Raw genomic sequence first — 24591 nt, forward strand, 5'->3', positions numbered from 1 at the left:
GTATGAAATGATAGGGCTTTAACGTCACCCTCGGTAAGGAAGCGTCGGTTTCCTGGGGGTCCCGCAAAGAGAGAGAGCTGCAGCCCTGAAGTGCCCACAGCGCCGCCCGGCCCGGCCGGTGAGGGGCGTCACCCAGCGGCGGAGCCGCTTTCAATTTGCATACCCATAGTGCACCACGAAAAGACGATTTCACGCGCTTAAATTCCAGCCCCACGGGGGTTTGTCCACTGTTGGAGGGTACAGTACGTGTTTGAAACGTATGGTCTGTGCAAATTCCACTCAGGGTGCCCAAACCGCGCGGGAGCAGAGCAACCATAAGTGTACAGAGTGTTACGTTGCTCTGGGAGGTTCCAAGAGACCCACTAAAGACATACTCTGGTTTCTCTTCAGATCGTATAAATCTTTCGCCTTTTACTAAAGATTTCCGTGGAGAGGAACAATTCTGAGTCTTTACCCAATTTTTTGAGGCCTCGTTTTTAACGAGGCTACACTTTTTAAGGTTAAAGGTTAGAATTCAACAGCTGTTAATACTTTACAAGAGAAAATTTTAGTTTTTCAAATTTATTCGCGATTTTGGTTCCTTCATTTGCGTTGTAAATGTGGAGTTCTTCTTGTGTGTTTTCCTTGTGTATCTCTACAGTCATTTTAAAGCTGGCATATAAAATAGGAAAGTCAGGGTCACGTGATAAAGGTACCAACGGCTTGCCAGACGGCATAAAGTTCACTCCTTGGATCCGGAAGACGCCTTGGAGAAAGGAATGGCAGCTAAATTCGGTATTTTTGCGTGGAGAATTCCTTAGACAGAGAGACCTGGCAGATACCAGTCTCATAGTGTCGGACACGACTGGAGCGACTAAAACACGCGAGCATACAGGAAGAGGGTAAACGCAGTAATTCTCTTTCGCACCAGGGTATGCTCAGTCGTGTTCGACTCTTTGCGACCCCGTGGACTGTAGCCCGCCAGGCACCTCACTCCCTGGGGATTCTCCAGGCAAGAATACTGGAGTGGGCTCCTAGGGGATTTTCCCCACTCAGGGACTGAACCCAGGCCGTCCATATTACAGGCAGGTTCTTTACCGTCTGAACCACCAGGGAAGTCCCATCAGACTACCTGGTTCCTTTCCCAGAGGTTGTTTTCTGAGGAAAATTAGCTGAGGCACTCTGGTGTGACTTACTTTCAGCCTGTTCAACACTCACTCAATGCCACTTTTCCATTCTAAACCTTTCCGTTAAGGAGCTTAATTTTTTGGTGGAACCAAGAACTTAAAAAAGGGAGATAATACATAATCTCTGTGAAAAGTGCCCTACAGAAACAGCATTATGAGAGAACAAGGCTAGCTACCAAATGTGTCCTCTTGTCCTTAGATCTACATTCTCTCTAGGGGAGATCACCTAGGCCTGTGGATTTTAGTGAAAGTCGCTCAGTTGTGTCCGACTCTGTGACCCCGTGGACTGTAGCCTGCCAGGCTCCTCTGTCCATGGAATTCTCCAGGCAAGAATATTGGAGTGGGTTGCCATTTTTTTTTTCCAGGGAGGAGCTTTCCCACCCAGAGATTGAATCCAGGTCTCCTGCATTACAGGTGGCCTCTTTACCATCTGAACCACCAGGGAAGTGACTTTTTATGTGATTATCATCTCATACTTGGTGTCCTCTAGATTCACAGCCATTAGCAGATCCCACCGACTTCATATTCATATTCATATGTGTGCTTCGTGCAAACACATTTTACCTCCTCAAATGTTACCAGCTAACAGCGAGGAAAACTTTTCCTCCCAATATTATCTTTTCTTTCAGCAAAAGGAATCATGCTCTGCTTGGTCTGCACTGTGCTTTGCTCACCAAAGACCATGGATTTTTTTTTAATATCACTGTAAAGACTATACCATAGTTAATTTAACCAGCCCTCTAAATTAAACCAGTCCTCCAGGACTTATAGCTTTTCTTCTTCAGTTTTCATTATCTAAGGTGGTATATTTTTCAGTCTTGAGAGATACAATAACAAATAACTATTTTTAACCCATGTACAACATATTTTTATGTAAAATCCATGAGAAAGGAGAATAACTTCATTTTTTTCCCTAATAGTCAACTAGGGACTTTCCTGGGGGTCCAGTGGTTAAAACCCCATTTCCACTGCAGGGGGCACCAGTTATTAAAAGATCCCTGGTCAGGGAACTAACATGCTGCAAGTCCAGAGGCACAGCCAAAATAAAGTCAGCCCCTAATTTCATATTTATGGTATCTTAATGGAATAAAATAATATTTAAATAAGAAAGCAAAGTCATCACTGAACATTTACAGAGCACTGATTATGTGTCAGGGACTGGGGAAGTAGAAATGAATTAGCCTCCACTCCTGGCCCCAGGGATCTTTCTTCAGGGAGATCTGGATCCTCAGGAAGACAAAACGCACAACAAATGAAAGGAGAACATGGGGAGTCCTCAATAACCAAGAGAGGAAATCCAGGGATAGAATGCCAGTGTATTTTTTTTAATTAATTTTTATTTTTGGCTGTGCTGTGTCTTCATTGCTGTGCACGGGCTCTCTCTAGTTGCAGCAAGTGAGGGTCACTCTTCATTGGGGTGTGAGGGCTTCTCATTGCCATAGCTTCTTTTGTTGCAGAGCACAGGCTCTAGGTGCTTAGACTTCAGTAGTTGCAGGCTTGAGGCCTCTAGAGCTGAGGTTCGGTAGTTGGGGCCCACAGCCTTAGTTGCTCCAAAGCATGTGGAATATTCCTGGACCAGGGATAGAACTCATTTCTCCTGCACCGGCAGGCAGATTTTTATCTACTGTGCCACTAGGAAGTCTGAAGACCAGTGAATTTTTGCAAAGGTAGTAGTTGAGGGAAAATTTTCTAATGTTTGGAACCACCAGTATTTTGAGTGCTCTAAAAGTGAAACATTATATTTTGTCCAGAGGGCAGTGGGTAAATAGAGAAAATAAAGGGCATAGGGCTGACAATTTTAGACAGGTCGAGAGGCACTGTGGGAAATGGCTGGGGAGGAGGTCTCCACTGGAGTGAAGGCAAGAAGATTAATAAGAGCCTGTGGCAGTAATTCCTGCCACAGATAGGACTGGTTGAACTGGGGGTAAGAGAACTGAACCAACTGGAAAGATCTTGTAGGAAAGGAAAAATAATTTTCCCTCTACTCTCTGAGTTCTTGGCTGAGACCTTTGTAATGAGACCACTTAACCAGAGAAACAAAAATGGACGTTTATTAACATGTATATCTCACATATACATGGGAGATACCCAGGGAAAAATCAGTAATTCCCAGAGGTGGCCGAAAATACCTGGTTAAATACTTCCTTCAGCTAATGACAAAAGAAAGAAAAGTGGGGAGGCCAGATATGGGAAGGCCGTCAGGAAAAAGCACCGAAAGCAAGGTTTATTAAGCAAATCTTAGTGATTTCACAGGAAGTCTCCTATAAATTAGTCATCCTTCTGTAGAAAGAGGGAGACACCCTTACCAATGTAGATTTAGTTTATAAAAATTTCCCTTACAAAAGGGTAACTTTTCTGTTTTCAAAACGTCTCCTTTTTCTCAAAATAATCAGCTTAAAACAACCCTATGCCAAAACAGCATATTTTGGGGTGGCATATTCTGCTTTCAGTCTCTTAAGAAATAGAAGCCATGGGAGGCAGGTGTGAAGAATAAAACAAGGATGACATCTAGGTTTCTGGCTTTGGCACCCATGGAGATGAGAAACACGATGGGGGCAGAACTGGGGAAAGATGAGGGGAAGCACAATTTTGGATTGTCTTAAGTGTCTGTAGGACATGTGGAGAGAGATCGCCAGGAGCCAGGTCTGGAGTTAAAGAGGCGGCTGAGTTGAAAAGGTATGTGGGAATTACAAGAGTAAAGGAGGCGAGCGGTAGTGCTCAGAGACAGGCTGTAGAGCCAGAGCATGCGGGCAAAGAAACTGCTTTCGCGCTTTGCGCGGGGTTGGAGGCCAAGGCTCCGCGGAAGACCACGGTGTTCAGGCCCGCCCACCGCCGGAACCTCACCCATAGCGCCTGCGTTTGGCAAACTGGTCCTTCCCGCCCCGACTTGCGAAGCATTCTGGGAGCGGAAGCCCGCTTTGAGCGCGGAGCGTGTTGGGAGCTGCAGTTTAAGAGAGGCGCAGAATGCTTCACAAGTCATGGCACTGGTCACTTAAAGGGCAGATCCAAAAAACGATGATGCTCCCGGGGCAGGGTGCCCCTCCGGCGGCGGCACGGGGTGCCCCGGGCCGCATCCCCTCTCCGCAGAGCGTGACACTTCCACGCCTCCACGATCTGTTCCACCTGCAAGGAACGCGAATCACCGCGGAGTCCCGCAGTGCCCACCTTACCCTGGACCACGCCTCCCTCGCCTCCCCCAACACGATCCGAGACGTGTTCCCCGCGTCCGCACCGGGATGAGCGGCTCCCGCCGGTTCTGTTCTTCCAGGGCGCTCAGCTCTGCCGGAGCCAGCAAGGCCAGTCTCAGCTCCCGCACCACCGGGGCCGCCACCTCGGCCACAGGCCGCTCTAGTACCGCCTACGGACGTCAGCACTGAACCTGGGCGGGCGGGGGCACCTGCCCAACCGCCTGCTCTCCTGGTTCCTGCAGCTAGAGCCTCTTTCAGCACCCCCACCTCCCACTCCCTTCAGCCCCTGCTCACAGCGCCCACGCGCGCCCAACTCCGGGCTGCCAGGACCAGCTCGGCCTCGTCCACACAGAGCTTGTCGCTACGCAGCAGGGGCAGCAACGCGGGCGCGGACAGCTCCAGGAAACCACGGGTCCGGAGGGTCTCCTATGGGTCCGCGATTGGGTCAGGGAGGAGCAGAACGAGGGGTGTGGGGTAGCGAGTATGCAGTGGGGAGTACCTGGCTGTGGGCCTCAATGAAAGCCACACAACGCTCCTGCAGTTGTCCCAGGCCAAAGGTTACAGCAACCTGAGAGCAGAATGAAGGAAGTCAGGTTGGAAGTGGAGAGGCCGGGCAGCCCGGCCCTCCACACTGGAACCTCCTGCAAGCCTGTCCAGCGACACCCACCTGCAGGGCCTCGCAAACCAGCTCCACGTCCAGTGCCTTCACCACAAACTCCAGGCACAGCTGGGAACAGAAGTGAAGGTGGGCTGTGCCCAGATGTCCCTGTTCCAAGGCCCCAGCCCCAGCCCAGAAACAGTGAACAGCCTTGGAGCAGTGAACCACCCAGGCTACTAGCAGCCCCAGGCCCACGCAGACCTCCAGGCCAAGGGAGGCAGGGAATCACCAAGGCCTGAGACTAGGAACTAGCAAAGCCAAGCCCAGCAGCCCACCTTTTAGTACATTCCTCACTAATCAGACTAGATAAGAGCCATGTGAAAATTCCACTCTCCTTTTCTTTCAAGACACTTATCTTTTTCCACACTTTTCTCTGAACTCAAAGACACTATTTTAACCAGAAACTTGAATTCATCTCTGACATCTCCCTCTCATCCAGAAAAGCCCTGGGTAATGCCAGTTCACAGGGTCAATCCAGCCAATCCTAAAGGGAATCAACCCTGAATATTCACTGGAAGGACTGATGCCGAAGCAAAAACTCCAACACTTTGGCTGCCTGAAGTAAAGAACAGACTCACTGGAAAAGACCCTGATGCTGGGAAAGATTGAGGGCAGGAGGAGAAGGGGGAGACTGAGGATGAGAAGATGGTTGGATGGCATCAGTGACTCAACGGACATGAGTTTGAGCAAACTCGGAGATGATGAAGGACAGGGACGTCTGCAGTCCATGGAGTCTCAAAGAGTCGGACACAACTGAGCCACTGAACAACAGCACTGGTTGCTAGTGCAACCTCAGTTTCTACAGCAGCTCAACTATGAACAGTGCCAGTTCCACTCCTCTCAAAGGCAGGCACTTCTTTCCTGGGCAACCACTGCCACCCCGTCCCTACGGGACTGGTGAGCCCTTCCCATGGCTCCCAGTCCCTTCTCCTCTTAGCTTCCAAATCCTCACTACCTGAAACCTCCACTGAAACTCCACTGCCCTCTGGGTAAAGGAAGTCCAAATTTTTGAAGGCCCTACAGGAACCAGCTCCTGGCACCCTCTCCAATCTCATTTCTTCCTCTCTTCCTTTCACACTTAGTCCTCTTAGTCCTGCTGCACTAAATGTCTCACCAGTTCCTTTTGTGCCTCTGTGACTAGAATACCATCTTTCCTCTCCCCGCTGAACAAAAATCTTACCTATTCTACCCGATACAAAACAAATGTTTCCTTCTCCAGGAAGTATTCCCCTCTTCTCCCTCATGGTGAGACTAGAGAGACTCTCTGTACAGTCTCAGCACCATGTGCCCTTCTCTGTCACACTTATGCCACTGGGTTAAGCGTTTTTCTTGTGCCCGTCTCTCTTTGAAGAACAGGGATCAAGGCTAGCTTATCCCGGTATCTACACCCCCATATGCCCTCACAGGGCACACACATATCCTTTTGCATATAGGCATGCATCGATGCCTGTTTATATAGAGATACCCATACTTCTTTCTGTATTGGTGCACATTCCTCTCCAGGTTAGCGGGTGCGTGAGGCAGGGTGTGAACCGTGCCCATAAGAGGCAGGGGAAAGGAGATGGCTACCCATGAACCCACCTCTCGAAGTTCCTCCAGCCCATACTCCACAGCCGCCGTCAACACCTCAAGCACCTGCAGAATGGGTGGTTGGCATGGTAGAAGAGAGTCTTCCCGCCCCTCAGCCACCCAGAACTTGCCCACCCAGACCCTTGCCCAGTGGGCTCACAGAGTGGCGTTGCAGCTTGGCACTGTTGGTATACAGAAACTCCAGCACTACCAGGAAGGCCTCAGCTGGCACGGTACTCAGCACCACAGGGCTAGGCACCCCAGGGCCTGGCTCTGAGCTCAGAAGTCGCTGGAAGAAGTTGCATCTACACGCCAGCAAGCACCGGTGGGCAAACACGTCCTGCCGTTCTTGACCGACCACAAAGCGAACATCACTGTGGGAGAGAGGGGCAGAGAACCAGGAAGAAGAGGCGAGAGTCTCTGTGTAACTCTAGACTTTGCCCTTGCCCTCTCTGGGCCTCCGTTTCCTTATCTGCCATATAAGAGGCAGTCCCTCTAGCAAAAAGTCTGGGTCACACAGGCCTGGTTCTAATCACAGCTCCAGCTAGGCCAGCGAAGCCTAGGGAAGAGATTTCTGACCTACTGCCTCTCAGGTTTCTCATCCCTGAAATAAGATGCTCATCCCAAACCCTAGGGTGGCTAACATTAGGTGGCTATGTTTGATCACTGAGGGGGCACCAGGGCTGATACAAGATCAATCCCAATGTCCCTCTCCTCCGCAGCCTGTGACTCTGGTGAAGGGAAACTCTTTTTGGCTTCTCCTCCAGACTGCAAACTCAGCTTTTTCAGCCTCCTCCAGACAGGAGGGGGGAGGAGGAGGGTGTGGAGGGCACTGACTGCAAACAGACACGTCAGTGATACACTATCATGGGCCAGACCACATTTTCCATTTTCATGATACTTCCGGCCCCAGCTGCTGGGCCTCTGAACAGCACAGAGGGTAAGGGACAGATGATGAAGCCTGAGCTTCCTGGAGCCTTCTAAGCTCACATCCAAGGCCTGGGGGGCGGTGGGGGGGGGGGGGGTGTCCACTGCTCAGACCAGACTGTGACACCCGAAACAGTAGGGTTACAGAAATTGCCAACCTGTGGGAGGACCCCAGCTCTGAAGCAGTGGAGACACAAAGCTGCATTCTGGTTCTTCTGACCGGCCCTGCCCTGTGCTTGGTCCCCGGTTAGAGACACTACAGGCAGTAAGCCCCAGGCAGTACATGTGAACTACTTCCTGTCTGCGACTCTGGCTCAGTCTCTTGAGCTTTGTTCCCCTTACAAGTCCTCAGTCCCCAGAATAGGATTGTCTGTTCCTCTGCCTCCCCAGGGAGGCACTCAAGTTACACTCCATTTCTCAGGATCCAGAGGGCAGAGGGCTTTTCTCTGCCAGGAGCCCAAGATCCAAAAAAGGAAGGCCTTTCCCTGAAGTCACATAGCTGCTCTGAGCTCTAGTCCCCACTGCCCCCACCTCTGGCTCTCAGGCTATCACAGACACTGCGTGATCAGTAGCCATCCTCTACACTCCACTTCCCCAGGCTGAGTTCACCCGGGAGGAGGGTCAAGTCCTAATTCTCTACTTCCTCTGTACTCAGAGATTCCTCAGAGTCATGGGTCCCAGCAGAGCCAGTTAGGGAAAACCCACAGACAGGCGCCCCTCTCACCTGTATAAGGGGTTGTTGACGAGGCTCCGGAGTGCTGTGGAAAAAGGCTCAGCCTCCCCATGCACAACCAGTCCTGGGGTCTCCATGGGTGGGGCAGGGGGCTAAGCAGGAGGAATAGCCTAGGAGGCTTGTTATGTGTGGGAGAGACAGTACGTGGAAGGAGCAGAGGCCAGGCTGAGCCCTAGAGCTGGTGAAGAGCTAGAAAGGCCTGGGAGGGAGGAGCAAGAGATCCAGAGGCCTGTTTGCTGAGAAGCTAAAGTTTAGGAATGAGGCAGGAGAGGCCCAGAAGGCATCAGAGGCCAGTGGAAGAGGCCAGAGGCTTGGGGACTCGGGGAGGGGACCAAGAGAGGCCGAGGTGGAGCAGACTGGACTGCGGAGGAGAGGCTGGCTGCTGATGAGGCCCCAGCTGGGAGCCTGCCCAGGCAGTGCTGGGGTGGGAAGCCTGTGGGTTTCCACGGAAACTAGAGCCGGGCCAGAGAGGAGGCCCCGCCCAGCTCCCACAGGCCCAGGGAAAACTTCAGCCCTAGAGGGGCCCTAAGCAGAGTTGGGGGGGGTCTTAGCATCCTGGCCCCTGCCTGTCCGGAGTTCAGAGTTCAAACTTCCTTCCCCTCTCTCCCCTCCCTCTACAAGCATACAGGTTAAGCGGACCTGAAGAACTCCCATCAACAGGGATAGTCCTTGTCCCCATGGACCATTTTCAGGGTCCAGAGCTGGCTTGTTTGGGAGGTGGCAGTCCTGGGCCTCCCAGAGAGGGTTCAGGTGAGGAGGTGTCAACACTGACAGAGGCATCATGGTCTCTGGCGTCCCTGAAGTGCAACCACAGTGCGAGTGGGGGCAGTCTGGGCACTAGGGCACACAAGAGGTGTGGACAGCGGGTGACTAGGCCCAGGACACTTAAGTTAGGTCATCAGGACTCACTGAGGAGTGAAGTCACCACTGTTGCATCAGATTTGAGTTCCAATGGGTCTCCCTTCCCCCTCCCCCAGCCCAGAACTGAGGAAGTCATCCAAGCCCCACCCTAGCTGTATACAAGGAACGGAAATGTTTGTCCTAATTGAGGCTGATGGGGAGACGATAGGGCCATGACGTGCTCCTTCCTGTAGGCCCGGATCCTGATTCCTGAGCAGCCACCCCAGCAACCTCAGGGTTTCTCCATATCCCAGGCCTCTGCGACTTGCTCACAAGTAGAGAGCCAGTCTTCACAAGGGCAGAGATGGACAGTGGCTCAAGAGCCCTGGGGTAGGGGGACACCTTTCTGACCAGAGCCCCCTCTACATCTGCCCCTTCACTCACACTTGTATGCCCTTAGGCTCTAACCCCCTGTTGATCCCCCTCCCCTGATGACTCAGCCACCAGGCATTCAATCAACATGTGCTTACAGTAACACTCCCAGGTTAAGCCAGAGCCAGGACTGGTGAGAGGGAACCAGGAAGAGGAGTGAGTGCTTGCCCAGCAACCCAGGGCAACTCCACAACACAGGCAAGGGGCCCTTACCCTCCTACCTGCCAGTCAGGCCAGTTGGGCAAGGGCTGTTAGGAGAGCGCCTGGAGGACACAGGTGGCTCAGGTGCCTAAGGAGTTTGGGGAAGAGAGGGCAGACATCCCAGAACTGACTCCGGAGGTAGGGCCAGAAGCCAAAAACAGGCTGAAGGATCATCCTGAGTCACCTAGCCCCAAGCTCTGCCAGACGCCCTAAGAGCAAGGAGGGGGTGGAGGATGGCCGGATTCAAGACTCACAGGGGCTATAAGGAGCTGGATCTGTCTGTCCCTCCCTCTGGTTAGGGGGTGGAGACACCACTGTCTAGGCGCAGCACTTGTCTAACGTCCATAGTGCTCAGGTGAAGTGGAGCTCAGGGGGTAGGGAGAGAGATGGTAGTCTGAGCAGCGTCTCTTCCTTTGTTGTCCCTAACAGCCCTTAACCCTCTAAGCACCCAGGAACCCACGCAGCCGGGAACTATTTGACTCACCGGTCCGAAAAACACAGGTAAGGAGGGATTAGAGGGTAAAAACTCATCACTGAGTAAGAGACTAGATGGTGTACAAAGATAGCTAGTGAGGGCCATCCCATCCAAGTGTGGGTCTTCCAGCCGGCAGGTCCATGGCTGGCAGGCCTGTGCCCCCCGGACGCCAGGAGGAGGAGGCCAAAGACCATGGGCTGAAACTATCACCAGCGCGGCCTCTAGGCCACCTGCCCAGCATCGATGAAACCCGACCAGCTGGCCTGGGCCCGGCCTCCCGCTGTGGCTCCGTGCTAGGGCCGGTCTTCTTTTCACGCCGCAACTCGCTGGCAGGGCCAAGTGCAGGCCCTGGGGGTCGACGCCCATCCCTGGGCCCCGTGCCCCCTCTAGGCTCGCGGGTCAGCTTCTCTGGCTTGCCCCTGGCGCCCGCCCGCCGGATGTCGCCTTCGTACCGCACGGAGCCGGCGCTGGGGGAGCGCTGGGAGGCCGCGCGCGCACAGCAGGCCCTGGAGGCGACGTTGGCCGAGGGACTGCGGGACGCGTGCTACTCGGGCGCGGAGGCCGGGCGGCTGGCGCAGGAGCTGTGTGAGCTGGTGCGCATGCGCCTGCGCGAGCTCAGCCCGCCGCGCTACAAGCTGGTGTGCAGCGTGGTGCTGGGGCAGCGCGTCGGCCAGGGCGTCCGCGTGGTCAGCCGCGCGCTCTGGGACGCCGCGCGCGACGGGTTGGCCTCGGCTGCCGTCACCAACGCCTCGCTCTTCGCCGTGGCCACGGTCCACGGACTCTACTGCGAGTGAGGAGGCCCTCGAGTTATGCAAAAACGGTTTATTATCCCAGAAGGAGGCCCTTCGTGGGGCTCACATCCCAATAAATAAATGTCAATAAATAAAAGTGGTCCATAAATAACGTCCCCTAGCGGGGGACTAAGGCTCAGGCTTTTCTTGGAGAAGGGGTGGGAGGCTGCCTCCAACCCCAGTAAAGCTGGTCCCTGATTCCCTGGGGGATTCGGCCCAGAGCCCCCAGTGAGGCACCAAAGGAACAGGGAGGGCCACAGAGGCGAGGGCCAGAGCCTGACAAGCCCAGACCTCAGGCCTGAGGGCTTGAGTGGTGGCCGGGCCCGCAGACTGTGGCCTAGACGGGGCAGCGGTCCCGGAGCAGGCGCAGAGCATAGTGAAGCCGCTGCCGCAGATCTGGGGAGCAGCCCAGCTGCTGAAGGTGGGAAGCGAGGTAAGTACAAGCACTGCGATTGCGGGCCACGAAAGTCACAAGGAGGGGTTCCCAGCCACTGAGGATCAGCTTGGTGTGGTCTCCGTAGAAGTTCACCTGTGCACAGGAGGGTGGCACTGATCAGGGCCTAGCGCCCAGATCGTTTCCTCCCCAGCACCCTGGACCTCCCAGCCCTCACCCCCAACTCCAGGCAGAGCTCTTACCTGGATAGTGCCATCACTAAAGAGCATGAGTAGGGCCTGATCGGTCTTGACCCACTGCAGCAGGAGCGGGGGCATAGGCACCTCCACCTCTTCCACACTGGGCAGATCTCCACCCTGGGAACAGGGGCCGGTCACTTGTCTGACACCAGTCAGTCCTCTCCCCATTCATGTCTCCCTTAGAAGGTCAGCTTCTAGCTTCAACACCCAGCCCACTGTCCACACCCCCAAAGGGGACTCGGAGGGGATCAGGATGTGTTAGTCCTGCATGTACCAACTCCCCCCGGCCCCAACCCCGGACCCAGTCCACAGACCTTCATGAGGCGCTGCTCCATGTAGGAGGCAAAATACTTCAGGACACCCAGCTGAGGCTGCAGAGCCCGAGGCACAGCGCCCACAGAGAAGGAGAAGTGCTTAGTGCTGGTGGGGTTGTAGTGCACAGTCCTGGAGGAAGCAGACAGAGACAGAGGTCAGAGAGCCCAGCACCCACACCCTCTCCTCAGAGACTGCAGGACGGGAGCCCAGGAGCAGTGCTGCAGCACTGCTGAGTACAGAGGCCTGGATACAAGGCACCCCATCATAGCACTTACTTTCTGTTGGCCGACAGTGCCATGTGTGTGCCATTGTTGAAGAGCACAGCCACACGGCGGCTGGACAGTTGATACCCAAAGCCAAACTTGTTGGAGTAGTCAACCCACTTGCTGACCCACACCAGAGGTTCTGGTTGTGCCAGGGGAGCTGGGTTCTGTTCAGCTGTCACAGAAGAGGTAGGAGTGAGGACTTGTTCCTGGCTTCCCAAAGAACTCCCACCACCATTGACATGTGCCAGGCCCCAGCCTCACCTGGGGGCATGAAGGCCAGGCAGTTTCTCAGAGCACAGAGAGCTGACTCCACCACTGTGGCCACAGTCAGACCTTCTTCAAACCCTGAAGAGAACAGGGCACTGAGAATTAGGCAACAGTCCCACAAGCTCTAGGCAATGACTCTCCACCCACCCCTTCCCTCTGGGCTTGGTCTCAGCCCCCGCAACCTCGAGCAGCCTTCACCCTCCTGGTGGCTCACCATCTCCACTGCTTGCCAGTGTCCCACGGGGTGAACTGTCTTCTGGTGCTGTCTCTACCAGGCTGAGGGGGGCTGCACCTGAAGTTGCTGGAGCCTGGAGGGTTGGGTTAGGGAAAAGGAGTGAGACAGGCCCCAAAATCCAGATCCTTGAGAGTCCATGGCTCACCCTGTCCTGGCACCCAGGGCACCCCAGGTCACCCCGCCTGACCGATGAGACGCAGCCAATTAGGCCACCACGAGGCTAGATGCTTCACCAGCCTCTTTTATCCCAGGCTTCCTGCAGCTGCTGGGGTGGGGGTGAGTCAGGGGAACACCGTCCACGTGAGCACCTCACCTTGGGCCTGGCATCCTGATGGCCAATGGACGTCCGAGTGAGGCCATTCACCAAACAGGAGACCTCATCCCGCTCCTCCGGATGGTTCTTATCTGGGTGGGGGGAGATAGAACCCTCAGAATCTTGCCCAGACCCCCTGCTTCCCGAAGAGATGACACAGGCATAGCCAAGTGCCTGTGTAATGCATGCTATCCCCAGGGGTCCCCAGGGGCCCTACACTCACACCCCCACATGTATGTGACAAGCCCCCTGCTGCTCTGTACCCTCAAATCCGCTGACGTCTCAGACTTACTCTTATTCTTCTTTCTCCCAAAGAGGCTCTTGGTAACTTTGACAAACAGAATCCTAGCTGGGTTAAGGGGTGTCAGGTCTGGGACTGTCACACAGCTGCTGACAGGGAGCCGGTCCGGGGTGTAGCCCTGAGGAGAGAAAGTGTATGAGTAGAGAAGAGCAGCCCAGGGGTCCTGTCACCTGCTCCCAATTCATTCCCTGGGGAATCTGCAGACTGGATGCGTCTGGGGTGCCACAAACCTTGGTAAAGAAGTCGTGGCGCAGGATCTGGTCAATTGAGGGGCGGTCTTGGGGTGAAGCTCGAAGGATGGCGGCCAGGAGCTGCCGGGCAGGCAGTGAGAGGCTGGCAGGCAGCGTGTAGTGACCCTGCTTGATGCAGCGGTACGTCTCCTTCAGGTCAACGGTCTCAAAGGGGGGACTCCCGCACAGCAGCGTGTACCTGTGGGGCCGAGAAGAGGTGGTCAGGAGTAAAGTGGAACATAGGCTCCCCGGACACCCTCTGTGTACACATGACCCTGGCACTCACATGACACAGCCCAGGGACCACACATCTGCCTCCGGGCCGTGGCCCTGTCTCTGCAGCACTTCTGGGGCCACATAGTTGGGGGTACCACAGATGGTCCTGACGGGAGAGGGGGGAGGAGAGGGCAAGGTTCAGAGGCAGCCTGACTGGCCCCTCATCCCTACCCCCACTGAGAGTCCAGACAAAGCAGCTGCCTGTCACCAAAGGCCAGAGAACTCCTGTTTGTTCTGAGACAATGGAGCCGGGGATGGCAGCTGAGTCCCTGCCCACCCGCCTGGCCCAGCTGCTCAGCGACTCTGCAGGACGGGGGAGTTCCTGACCCCTATCCCAGCCCCCTCCTTCAGGTCAACAGAGGGTCCATCACTGATGCCTTCCTCCTTCCCCTACTCCCACCACAGGCTCACAGGCTCTCACCTCCTGTGGTCTGTGCTGTACACACTAACATCAGCTGTCACATCCCCCATGAACACTACACATGCTGTGTTACACTCCCAATCCTCATGACCACAGCAGGGTTTTCTGACACACACAGGGTGTCATGTCCACCATCTCCACACTCAGTCTGTCTCACACACACACTGCTTATGTCACCATCCACATTCACACACAGGACTGGTCATACACCTTCAAGAATCCTTACACCCCATCCGTCTTAAGGACTCAGGCACACACAGGACCAACAGCCTCTCCACCATTCCCAGGAACCCAGGCTGCCACTGCCACCTTCACACACACACACAGCCCAATCATCCCTCCCATCAATCACACGGTCACATCAGGCAATCATCATGCCTCCTACAGATATATATTCAGTGTCTGTCACTCACGTCATCTGTGTCACTCAGACTGTGGCCACCCCACCCCCCAACCCAAACACTCACTTCTTCCTATGATCTGGGGGCTCCAACCGGGTTGCCAGTCCAAAATCCCCCATCTTCAGTTCCATGTCTTCAGTGATAAAAAAATTTCCTGAACGGGGCGGAGAAATGTGTCAGACGCCTTTTTCTCTGCCTCCCCAGCCCCCCATCCTGGTGGCCCAGGATTCTCACCTAGCTTGAGGTCCCGGTGCAAGATGCCCCGCTGGTGCAAGTACTTGAGTCCGGAAAGGATCTGCCGAAGGTAGTAGCGCACCTCTGGCTCCAACAGGGTGTGCCGGGCCTTCCAGATGTGGGCCAGGGACTGCAGAGAGCGGCGGCCTCAGCTCCTCGTCCGCCCTCCCCGACCCTCACTCCGTGTGCTCGCCGAGGAAGAATAAGGCTCCAACTTTGGGTCTTAAGGTCCCTACTCCCTCCCCTACCTCCACCATCCCTCACCTTTCGGCTGCAGAGCTCCAGGAAAATGTATATGTTGTCAGCATCCTCAAAGTGGTGCGAGAAACGCACGATGTGGCGGTGCTGCAGGCCGCGGTGCAGCTCAATCTCGTTTAGGATCTGCAGTGGCGGCGCGGGGTTACCATCCGTCAAGGGCTCCCTCGTCACCGTCCCCACCCCACCCGTCGCCCGTTGGGCCAGGGCCCTGGCTCACCTTCTCACGCTGATGCGGCTTGGTAATGCGGCTCTGCGAGATGACTTTGACCGCGTAGGTATGGCCGGTCTCTGTGTCAGTGGCCTCGTAGCAGCGGGCAAAACCCCCCTATGAGGAGAAGGCATCAGGCATGTCTGGCCCGCAGACGTCCCCATGCCGAGGCCAAACGGCCCCGCCCCGCTCCGCGAGGGCAAAGAAGTCGGCAGGGCTCCCCTACCCTCGCTGGCACCACTCCCCAGCTCACCTTGCCCAACAGGCGGCCTTTGAAGTAGGTGCGGCCGCTCCGCGGGTCGGTGATGAGGCGCCCAGGGTCCGGTGCCGGAGTCTCGGCCAGCACCTCTGGCTCAGATCCAGGCTTGGGACTTCCAGGCGGCCCGGGTCCGGCGGGGGGCGCTGGCGGGGCGGCCGCACGAGGGAAGGGTCGCGGGGACAGGAAGCCGGCCGCAGGCTCCATGCGGGCGGTGCGGCGCAGCGCCGGCCGGGCTAATATCTGGGTTCCGCCAGGCCCCGACGGCGCGAGGCGCTGCCAGGATTTGCTACGCCGCGCTCGCGCCCCAGAGAGCCCAGCGTTTTTATCAATGAACGCCTGCCTCCTCCCCGGCGTCTTATCATTAAGAGCCCGCCCCCTTCATGCGAGTCATCGAGAAGCCACGCCCCTCATCAGGCCTTACGTCAAGAAGAAGCTCCTCCTCCCACCCGCGCACCCAGAGGCCAAGCCTACTGCTCCCGCCTTCAAGACGCAGCCATACTGCCAGTCACCATGTGGGTGTCCATCAGGATGTAAGAGCCAGCTTTGTTCCTGCCCTCCTACCTCGTCCTGGTGACTGAGAGTCCTTGTAATGGGGGTCCTTTCGCCCCCCATTCTTGGGGGCTTATGCTGAAGTCCGAGGGTGCCTGGGCGTATGGGGAGTCTCCTCAGCAACTAGATGGACCACCATTCCAACCTGGAGGGCAGAAGCAGGGAAGCCGCTCGCTTTTGCCCGAGTTGGTCACCAACCCTTTAAGTGCGCGGGAATTTGCGTTTGTCCCACGCTCTTGGCCAGAGACCTCAGGTCCAAGCCAGTGCTGCCCCCTTTAGGGGCTGAGAGGAATTGCATACTCCCAGCTGGGCTTGCCTGGAGTAGGGAGGGTGGAAGCCTGAGCTCCTATGCTGAGTCTTGAGATCAAACAGCCAGGCATTCAAGGCTTTTGTAACGAGCTAGGTCACATCTTCTGCTATCCCTACACCCACACCCTTAAGGGGCAGATCTCATGTTCTGGAGGGGTGCCTATTCTCTTTCCCTGAAAACATCCACTGCCTTGCGTCCACAGCCAGAGGCCAGAAAGTGAAGAATGGTACTTGTATTTTCTAAAATCTAGCAAAGAACAACTGGGCAGGTGGTCCTGGGGCCACCTGAACCCCTAAACCTCTGGTCCATGCCCACCTTTCACAGGGCCAGAGACAGAGAGATGGGGCCTTTTTAAATTTATTTACTTTACTGAAGTATAGTTGATTTACAATGTTGTATAATTTCTATTGTACAGCAAAGTGACTTACACATATATCAATACATCCATTCTTTTTCATATTCTTTTCCATTATGGTTTATCACAGGATATTCAATATAGTTTCCTGTGCTATAACAGTAGCACCGTACTGTTTATCCATTCTATGTGTAATAGTTTCCATCTGCTAATCTCAAACTCCCAGTCCATCTCCCCCTTGGCAACCACAAGTCTGTTTTCTATGTCTGTGAGTCTGTTTCTGTTTCATGGGTAAGTTTGCGTCATATTTTAGATTCCACATATAAATGATATCACATGGAATTTGTCTTTCTGGTATGATAATCTTCACTTGGTATGATAATTTCTAGATTCATCCGTGTGGCTGCTGCTGCTAAGTGGCTTCAGTCGTGTCTGACTCTGTGCGACCCCATAGACGGCAGCCTACCAGGCTCCCCCGTCTCTGGGATTCCCCAGGCAAGAACACTGGAGTGGGTTACCATTTCCTTCTCCAATGCATGAAAGTGAAAAGTGAAAGTGAACTTGCTCAGTCGTGTCCGACCTTTAGCAACCCCATGGACTGCAGCCTACCAGGCTCCTCCGTCGATGGGATTTTCCAGGCAAGAGTACTGGAGTGGGGTGCCATTGCATTATTTCATTCTTTTTATGGCAGAGCAGTAGTCCACTGTATATTTGTGCCACATTTTTTTCCATTCATCTGTCAGTGGACATATATGTTGTTTCCATGTCTTGACCACTGTAAATAGTGTTGCAGTGAACATTAAGGTGCACGTATCTTTTTTAATTAGAATTTTCTCCGGATATATACCTAGGAGTAGGATTGCTGGATTACATGGCGACTCTATTTTTAGTTTTTCGAGGAACATCCATACTGTTTTCCATAGTGGCTGCACCAAGTTACATTCCCACCAACAGTTTAAGGCGGTTCTCTTTTATCCACACCCTCTCCAGCATTTTTTATAATAGTTTTAAATGATGGCCATTCTGACCCATGTGAGGTGGTAAAGAAGGTGGAGTCTTAAACCCTCTGGATCCCAGGATTACAGGCTTCTTCCTGGCCTTGACCTTTCACCTCTCTGTACTCACTCTGTACCATCCAATCACTTATTAACCTATTCAGTCCTCAAAGATCTGAGAGCCCTTGGTCAGTGCCCAAGCACTGTGTGTATAAGGTTGGTCAAGGTTGCAGATCTCATTTAGTTTACATTCTGCTTAATGGAAACAGACAATAGGCAAGAATATAAACAAAGTAATTGCAGGCTGTGAAAAGTGCTGTGAAGGAAGTAAACAGGAGAGTAACCAAAGAGCTTACTTTAGAAAGAGTGGCCAGGAAAGTCAACAAATATTTATTTAGTACTCGATTGCTGTCAGTTTTATCTCCCAAATATCTCTAAAATCTATGCAGTTCACTCCATCTTCCCCAAGCACCCTAATCTGGGTCACAGTCTCTCAAATCAGGATTACTGCTGCAGCACCTTACTGGTCTCCATTTCATCTTCCCACCATATGACCATCCCATCCCATCCCTCACCAGGCCCACAAAAGCTTACTTCTCTAACCTTGTCTTCCATGTCCCCTGAATGAAGAACCAAACCAGCCTGAAATGTGGAGAAATATTAGTAGCTCAGATGAATGAGAGGGAGAGAGCGGGCGGTTGGGCAGGAAGGCCTTAAGTGCCATCCTCAGGAGTTTGGTCTTTATTCTGCAGGTCAACACTTTTCCAGATGGGGAGATGGTAGACATAAGGCCAGGAAAAGCAAATCCACAGGGGAAATGGGGCTGAGCGTGTATAGTTTGACAAAGCTATTCGACATTGCCATTTTGTATTTGGAAACTAAAGCGAAATGCCTTTGTATGAGTTTTCTAGGGTTGTCATAACAAGATTACTACAGACTAGGTGACTTACATGACAGAAATTTATTTTCTCCTACTTCCAGAGGCTGGAAGGTCAAGATAAGCTATTGACAAGGTCGATTTCTTCTGAGGCTGCTCTCTTGGTTTGTAATGGCGGTCTCCCTTTGACTTCACATGATCTTTCTTCCCCTCCTTGGTACTGAACCTGTGCCCACTGCAGTAGCAGTGTAGACTCTTGCCTGAGCCACCAGGGAAGTCCACATGATCTTTTACTGTGTGTCCTAATCACTTCTTCTCTTAAAGACATCAGTCAGATAAGATTAGGGTCTACCTGAGGACCTTGTTTTAACTTACTTACCTCTTTAAAGGTCCTATCTCCAAATATAGTCACATTCTAAGGTACTGGGGGTTAGCAGAAGTCAAAACTCTACCCGTCTTAGGTTTTCATATAGGGCTCTTTATTTTCAGTTTTGTATTTTTTATTGGTAGGCTTTATTTTTTTAAGAATGGTTTTAGATTTTTCAGAAAAATTGAGCAGGTTGTGCAGAGTTGCCATATACTCTCCCACATGGCCCCCTCACACACACACACAGTTTCCTTTATTATCATCATCTTATTAGTTGGTACATTTCTTACAAGTAACTCTTCAGGGGTGTCCCTTTAGTCTGAGAATGAAATCCAGAATCCTTGAGATGGTTTGAGATGGTCTATAAAGTTCCCCGTAGTCAGGCCCTATTGACCTCTCTAAACAATCCCCTCTTGCCTGCTTTGCTCCAGTCAGAGAGGCCTTCTCTCTGTCTTTCTCACACATAATAGAACTGTTCCTGCCTCTGAGCCTTTGCACATTTATTCCCTCTGCCTGGAATACTTTTCCCCTAGTCTTTACTTATGACTTATTCATTCTTATCTTTTCTGGCTTAACTACACTATCTAAAGTTGGATTCCCAAATCAAGCTAACCCAAATAGGACTCTTCAACAAAGAGACAACAAGTACAAAACAATAAAAAGCAAGTTTATGTATTTTTTAAAGGATTATTTTATTTTAATTAAAAGCTTTTTTTTTTTTTTGGCTGAACTGGGTCTTCATTGCAGTGTGGGCTTTTCTCTAGTTGCAGAGCACAGGCTTAGCTGCCCTGTGGCATGTGGGATCTTAGTTCCCCAACTAGGGATCGAACTCATGTCTCCTGCATTGGAAGGTGGATTCTTAACAACTGAACCACCAGGGAAGTCCCCAGAAGCAAGTTTATTAACATGCAGAGCTTATGTATACATGTGGGATGTGTGTGCATGCTAAGTTGCTTCGGTGGTGTCCAACTCTTTATGACCCTATGAACTGTAGCCCACGAGGCTCCTCTGTCCATGGGATTCTCCAGGCAAGAATACCGGAGTGGGTTGCCATGCCCTTCTCCAGGGGATCTTCCTGACCCAGGATTGAACCTGCATTTTACATCTGAACCTGCATTTACATAAAAGAACCGTCTTTTACATCTCCTGCATTGGCAGGCGTGTTCTTTTACCACTAGCGCCGCCTGGGAAGCACATCAGTTCAGTCGCTCAGTCGTGTCTGACTCTTTGTGACCCCATGGACTGCAGCACGCCAGGCCTCACTGTCCTTCACCAACTCCTGGAGCTTGCTCAAACTCACGTCCCTCGAGTCGGTGATGCCATCCAACCATCTCATCCTCTGTCGTCCCCTTCTCCTCCTGCCTTCAATCTTTCCCAGCATCAGGGTCTCTTCCAATGAGTCTCAGGTGGCCAAAGTATTGGAATTTCAGCTTCAGCATCAGTCCTCCCAATTAATATTCAGGACTGATTTCCTTTAGAATTGATTGGTTGGATCTCCTTGCAGTCCAAGGACTCTCAAGAGTCTTCTCCAACACCACAGTTCAAAAGCATCAGTTCTTCAGCACTCAGCTTTCTTTATAGTCCAACTCTCACATCCATACATGACTACTGGGAAAACCATAACTTTGACTAGACGGACATTTGTCAGCAAAGTAATGTCTCCACTTTTTAATATGCTGTCTAGGTTGGTCATAGCTTTTCTTCCAAGGAGCAAGTGTCTTTCAATTTCAAGGCTGCAGTCACCATCTGCAGTGATTTTGGAGACAAAAAAAAAAAAGTCTTTCACTGTTTCCATTGTTTCTCCATCTATTTCCCATCCAGATACCATGATCTTAGTTTTCTGAATGTTGAATTTTAAGCCAACTTTCTCTCTCATTGACAGGAGAATGTTGGATCCCACTAAAAAAAAAACCAACAAAACAGATACTCCACGTCTGAGGGCAAAGGAGAAGCCCCAGCAAGATGGTAGGAGGGGCAAAATCACATTTAGAATCAAATCCCATACCCACCAGAGACACTCGGAGGGCTCAAGCAAAACCCTGTGCACACCAGGAGACCCCACACAGACAGAGCCAGACCTGCCTTGAGTGTCTGAGTGTCTCTTGTGGAGGTACAGGTCAGCAGCGGCCCTGCAGGGCAGGGTCTCCGGGTGCAGCAGACCTGGGTGTGGCATAAGCCCTCTTGGAGGAGGTCATCATTAGCCTCACCATAGAGCTGCCAGAACTTACATAGGACTGGGGAAACAGACTCTTGAAGGGCATAAACAAAACCTTGCCTACACCAGGACCCAAGAGAAGGGAGCAGTGACCTCACAAGAGACTGACCCAGACTTGCCTGGGAGTGTCCTGGAGTCTCCGGTGGAGGCATGGGCCAGTGGCCTGCTGCAGGGTCGGGGGCACTGAGTGTAGCAGTGCCTGCATGGGACCTTTTGAGGGATGTTGCCATTTTCTTCATTACCTCCACCATAGTTTGGTCTCAGGTCAAACAATAGGGAAGGAAAACAACCTGCCCATAAATAGAAAATTGCCTTAAAGATTACTGAGCATCAGTTCAGTTCAGTCACTCAGTCATGTCCAACTCTTTGCGACCCCATAAACTGCAGCACGCCAGGCCTCCCTGTCCATCGCCAACTCCCGGAGTTCACTCAGATTCACGTCCATCGAGTCAGTGATGCCATCCAGCCATCTCATCCTCTAACGTCCCCTTCTCCTCCTGCACCCAGTCCCTCCCAGCATCAGAGTCTTTTCCAATAAGTCAACTCTTTGCATGAGGTGGCCAAAGTACTGGAGTTTCAGCTTCAGCATCATTACTTCCAAAGAAATCCCAGGGCTGATCTCCTTCAGAATGGACTGGTTGGATCTTGCAGTCCAAGGGATTCTCAAGAGTCTTCTCCAACACCACAGTTCAAAAGCATCAATTCTTAAGGCAATGGCACCTCACTCCAGTACTCTTGCCTGGAAAATCCTACAGATGGAGAAGCCTGGTAGGCAGCAGTCCATGGGGTCGCTAAGAGTTGGATACGACTGAGCGACTTCCCTTTCACTTTTCACTTGCATGCACTGGAGAAGGAAATGGCAACCCACTCCAGTGTTCTTGCCTGGAGAATCCCAGGGACGAGGGAGCCTGGTGGGCTGCCGTCTATGGGGTCACACAGAGTCGGACACGACTGAAGTGACTTAGCAGTAGCAGTAGCTTTCTTCACAGTCCAACTCTCACATCCAAACATGACCACTGGAAAAACCATAGCCTTGACTAGATGGACCTTTGTTGGCAAAGTAATGTCTCTGCTTTTGAAGATGCTGTGTAGGTTGGTCATAACTTTCCTTCCAAAGAGTAAGTGTCTTTTAATTTCATGGCTGCAGTCACCATCTGCAGTGATTTTGGAGCCCAAAAAAATAAAGTCTGACACTGTTTCCACTGTTTCCCCATCTATTTCCCATGAAGTGATGGGACCGGATGCCATGATCTTCGTTTTCCAAATGTTGAGCTTTAAGCCAACTTTTTCACTCTCCTCTTTCACTTTCATCAAGAGGCTTTTTAGTTCCTCTTCACTTTCTGCCATAAGGGTGGTGTCATCTGCATATCTGAGCTTATTGATATTTCTCCCGGCAAGCTTGATTCCAGCTTGTGTTTCTTCCAGTCCAGCGTTTCTCATGATGTACTCTGCATAGAAGTTAAATAAGCAGGGTGACAATATACAGCCTTGATGTACTCCTTTTCCTATTTGGAACCAGTCTGTTGTTCCATGTCCAGTTCTAACTGTTGCTTCCTGACCTGCATATAGGTTTCTCAAGAGGCAGGTCAGCTGGTCTGGTATTCCCATCTCTTTCAGAATTTTCCACAGTTTATTGTGATCCACACAGTCAAAGGCTTTGGCATAGTCAATAAAGCAGAAATAGATGTTTTTTTGGAACTCTCTTGCTTTTTCCATGATCCAGCGGATGTTGGCAATTTGATCTCTGGTTCCTCTGCCTTTTCTAAAACCAGCTTGAACATCAGGAAGTTCATGGTTCACGTATTGCTGAAGCCTGGCTTGGAGAACGTTGAGCATTACTTTACTAGCATGTGAGATGAGTGCAATTGTGCGGTAGTTTGAGCATTCTTTGGCATTGCCTTTCTTTGGGATTGGAATGAAAACTGACCTTTTCCAGTCCTGTGGCCACTGCTGAGTTTTCCCAATTTGCTGGCATATTGAGTGCAACAATTTCACAGCATCATCTTTCAGGATTTGAAATAGCTCAACTGGAATTCCATCACCTCCACTAGCTTTGTTCATAGTGATGCTTTCTAAGGCCCACTTGACTTCACATTCCAGGATGTCTGGCTCTAGGTGAGTGATCACACCATCGTGATTATCTTGGTCGTGAAGATCTTTTTTGTACAGTTCTGTGTATTCTTGCCACCTCTTCTTAATATCTTCTGCTTCTGTTAGGTCCAGACCATTTCTGTCCTTTATCGAGCCCATATTTGCATGAAATGTTCCCTTGCTATCTCTAATGTTCTTGAAGAGATCTCTAGTCTCTCCCATTCTTTTGTTTTCCTCTATTTCTTTGCATTGATCGCTGAGGAAGGCTTTCTTATCTTTTCTTGCTATTCTTTGGAACTCTGCATTCAAATGCTTATATCTTTCCTTTTCTCCTTTGCTTTTCACTTCTCTTCTTTTCACAGCTATTTGTAAGGCCTCCTCAGACAGCCATTTTGCTTTTTTGCATTTCTTTTCCATGGGGATGGTCTTGATCCCTGTCTCCTGTATAATGTCACGAACCTCTGTCCATAGTTCATCAGGCACTCTATCTATCAGATCTAGTCCCTTAAATCTATTTCTCACTTCCACTGTATAATCATAAGGGATTTGATTTAGGTCATACCTGAATGGTCTAGTGGTTTTCCCTACTTTCTTCAGTTTCAGTCTGAATTAGGCAATAAGGAGTTCATGATCTGAGCCACAGTTAGCTCCTGGTCTTGTTTTTGCTGACTGTATAGAGCTTCTCCATCTTTGGCTGCAAAGAATATAATCAATCTGATTTCGGTGTTGACCATCTGGTGATGTCCGTGTGTAGAGTCTTCTCTTGTGTTGTTGGAAGAGGGTGTTTGCTATGACCAGTGCATTTTCTTGGCAAAACTCTATTAGTCTTTGCCCTGCTTCATTCCACATTCCAAGGCCAAATTTGCCTGTTACTCCAGGTGTTTCTTGACTTCCTACTTTTGCATTCCAGTCCCCTATAATGAAAAGGACATCTTTTTTGGGTGTTAGTTCTAAAAGGTCTTGTAGGTCTTCATAGAACCATTCAACTTCAGCTTCTTCAGCATTACTGGTTGGGGCATAGGCTTGGATTACTTGGATATTTAATGGTTTGCCTTGGAAACAAACAGAGATCATTCTGTCGTTTTTGAGATTACATCCAAGTACTGCATTTTGGACTCTTTTGTTGACCATGATGGCTACTCCATTTCTTCTAAGGGATTCCTGCCCACAGTAGTAGATATAATGGTTATCTGAGTAAAATTCATCCATTCCAGTCCATTTTAGTTTGCTGATTC

General features: G+C 51.6%; 3 protein-coding genes and 1 non-coding gene across 5 annotated transcripts; 2 read left to right on the forward strand and 2 right to left on the reverse strand.

The window, feature by feature from the left end:
• Positions 1–370: 370 nt before the first annotated feature.
• On the forward strand, positions 371–487 carry LOC128045915 (U5 spliceosomal RNA). Its single transcript, XR_008199237.1, has one exon. It is a non-coding gene; the product is annotated as a U5 spliceosomal RNA (small nuclear RNA).
• Positions 488–3266: 2779 nt separating this feature from the next.
• On the reverse strand, positions 3267–8622 carry BTBD19 (BTB domain containing 19). 2 transcript variants are annotated; one of them, XM_052637892.1, is made up of 8 exons: positions 8233–8622; positions 6742–6955; positions 6594–6647; positions 5022–5081; positions 4854–4922; positions 4649–4780; positions 4399–4524; positions 3267–4289 (listed from the first exon to the last, which is right to left on the reverse strand). In XM_052637892.1, the coding sequence occupies exons 1-8, from the start codon at positions 8316–8318 to the stop codon at positions 4155–4157; spliced, it is 876 nt and encodes a 291-aa protein (XP_052493852.1). In that variant the 5' UTR covers positions 8319–8622; the 3' UTR covers positions 3267–4154. The 2 variants fall into 2 exon arrangements, with proteins under 2 accessions (XP_052493852.1, XP_052493853.1); XM_052637893.1 differs by lacking the exon at positions 4649–4780.
• A 1707-nt stretch (positions 8623–10329) lies between these two features.
• DYNLT4 (dynein light chain Tctex-type 4) lies at positions 10330–10983 on the forward strand. Its single transcript, XM_052637895.1, has one exon. It carries the CDS (start codon positions 10330–10332, stop codon positions 10981–10983), a length of 654 nt encoding a protein of 217 aa, XP_052493855.1.
• An 86-nt stretch (positions 10984–11069) lies between these two features.
• On the reverse strand, positions 11070–15801 carry PLK3 (polo like kinase 3). Its single transcript, XM_052637880.1, has 15 exons — positions 15592–15801; positions 15348–15455; positions 15137–15253; positions 14873–15002; positions 14705–14792; positions 13827–13922; positions 13541–13739; positions 13302–13428; positions 13010–13101; positions 12676–12769; positions 12456–12539; positions 12204–12366; positions 11928–12057; positions 11617–11730; positions 11070–11509 (listed from the first exon to the last, which is right to left on the reverse strand). The coding sequence occupies exons 1-15, from the start codon at positions 15799–15801 to the stop codon at positions 11318–11320; spliced, it is 1944 nt and encodes a 647-aa protein (XP_052493840.1). The 3' UTR covers positions 11070–11317.
• Positions 15802–24591: the final 8790 nt, after the last annotated feature.

The sequence above is a fragment of the Budorcas taxicolor genome, chromosome 3 (assembly GCF_023091745.1).
Source record: "Budorcas taxicolor isolate Tak-1 chromosome 3, Takin1.1, whole genome shotgun sequence".
In the NCBI taxonomy this organism is placed as follows: Eukaryota; Metazoa; Chordata; class Mammalia; order Artiodactyla; family Bovidae; genus Budorcas; species Budorcas taxicolor.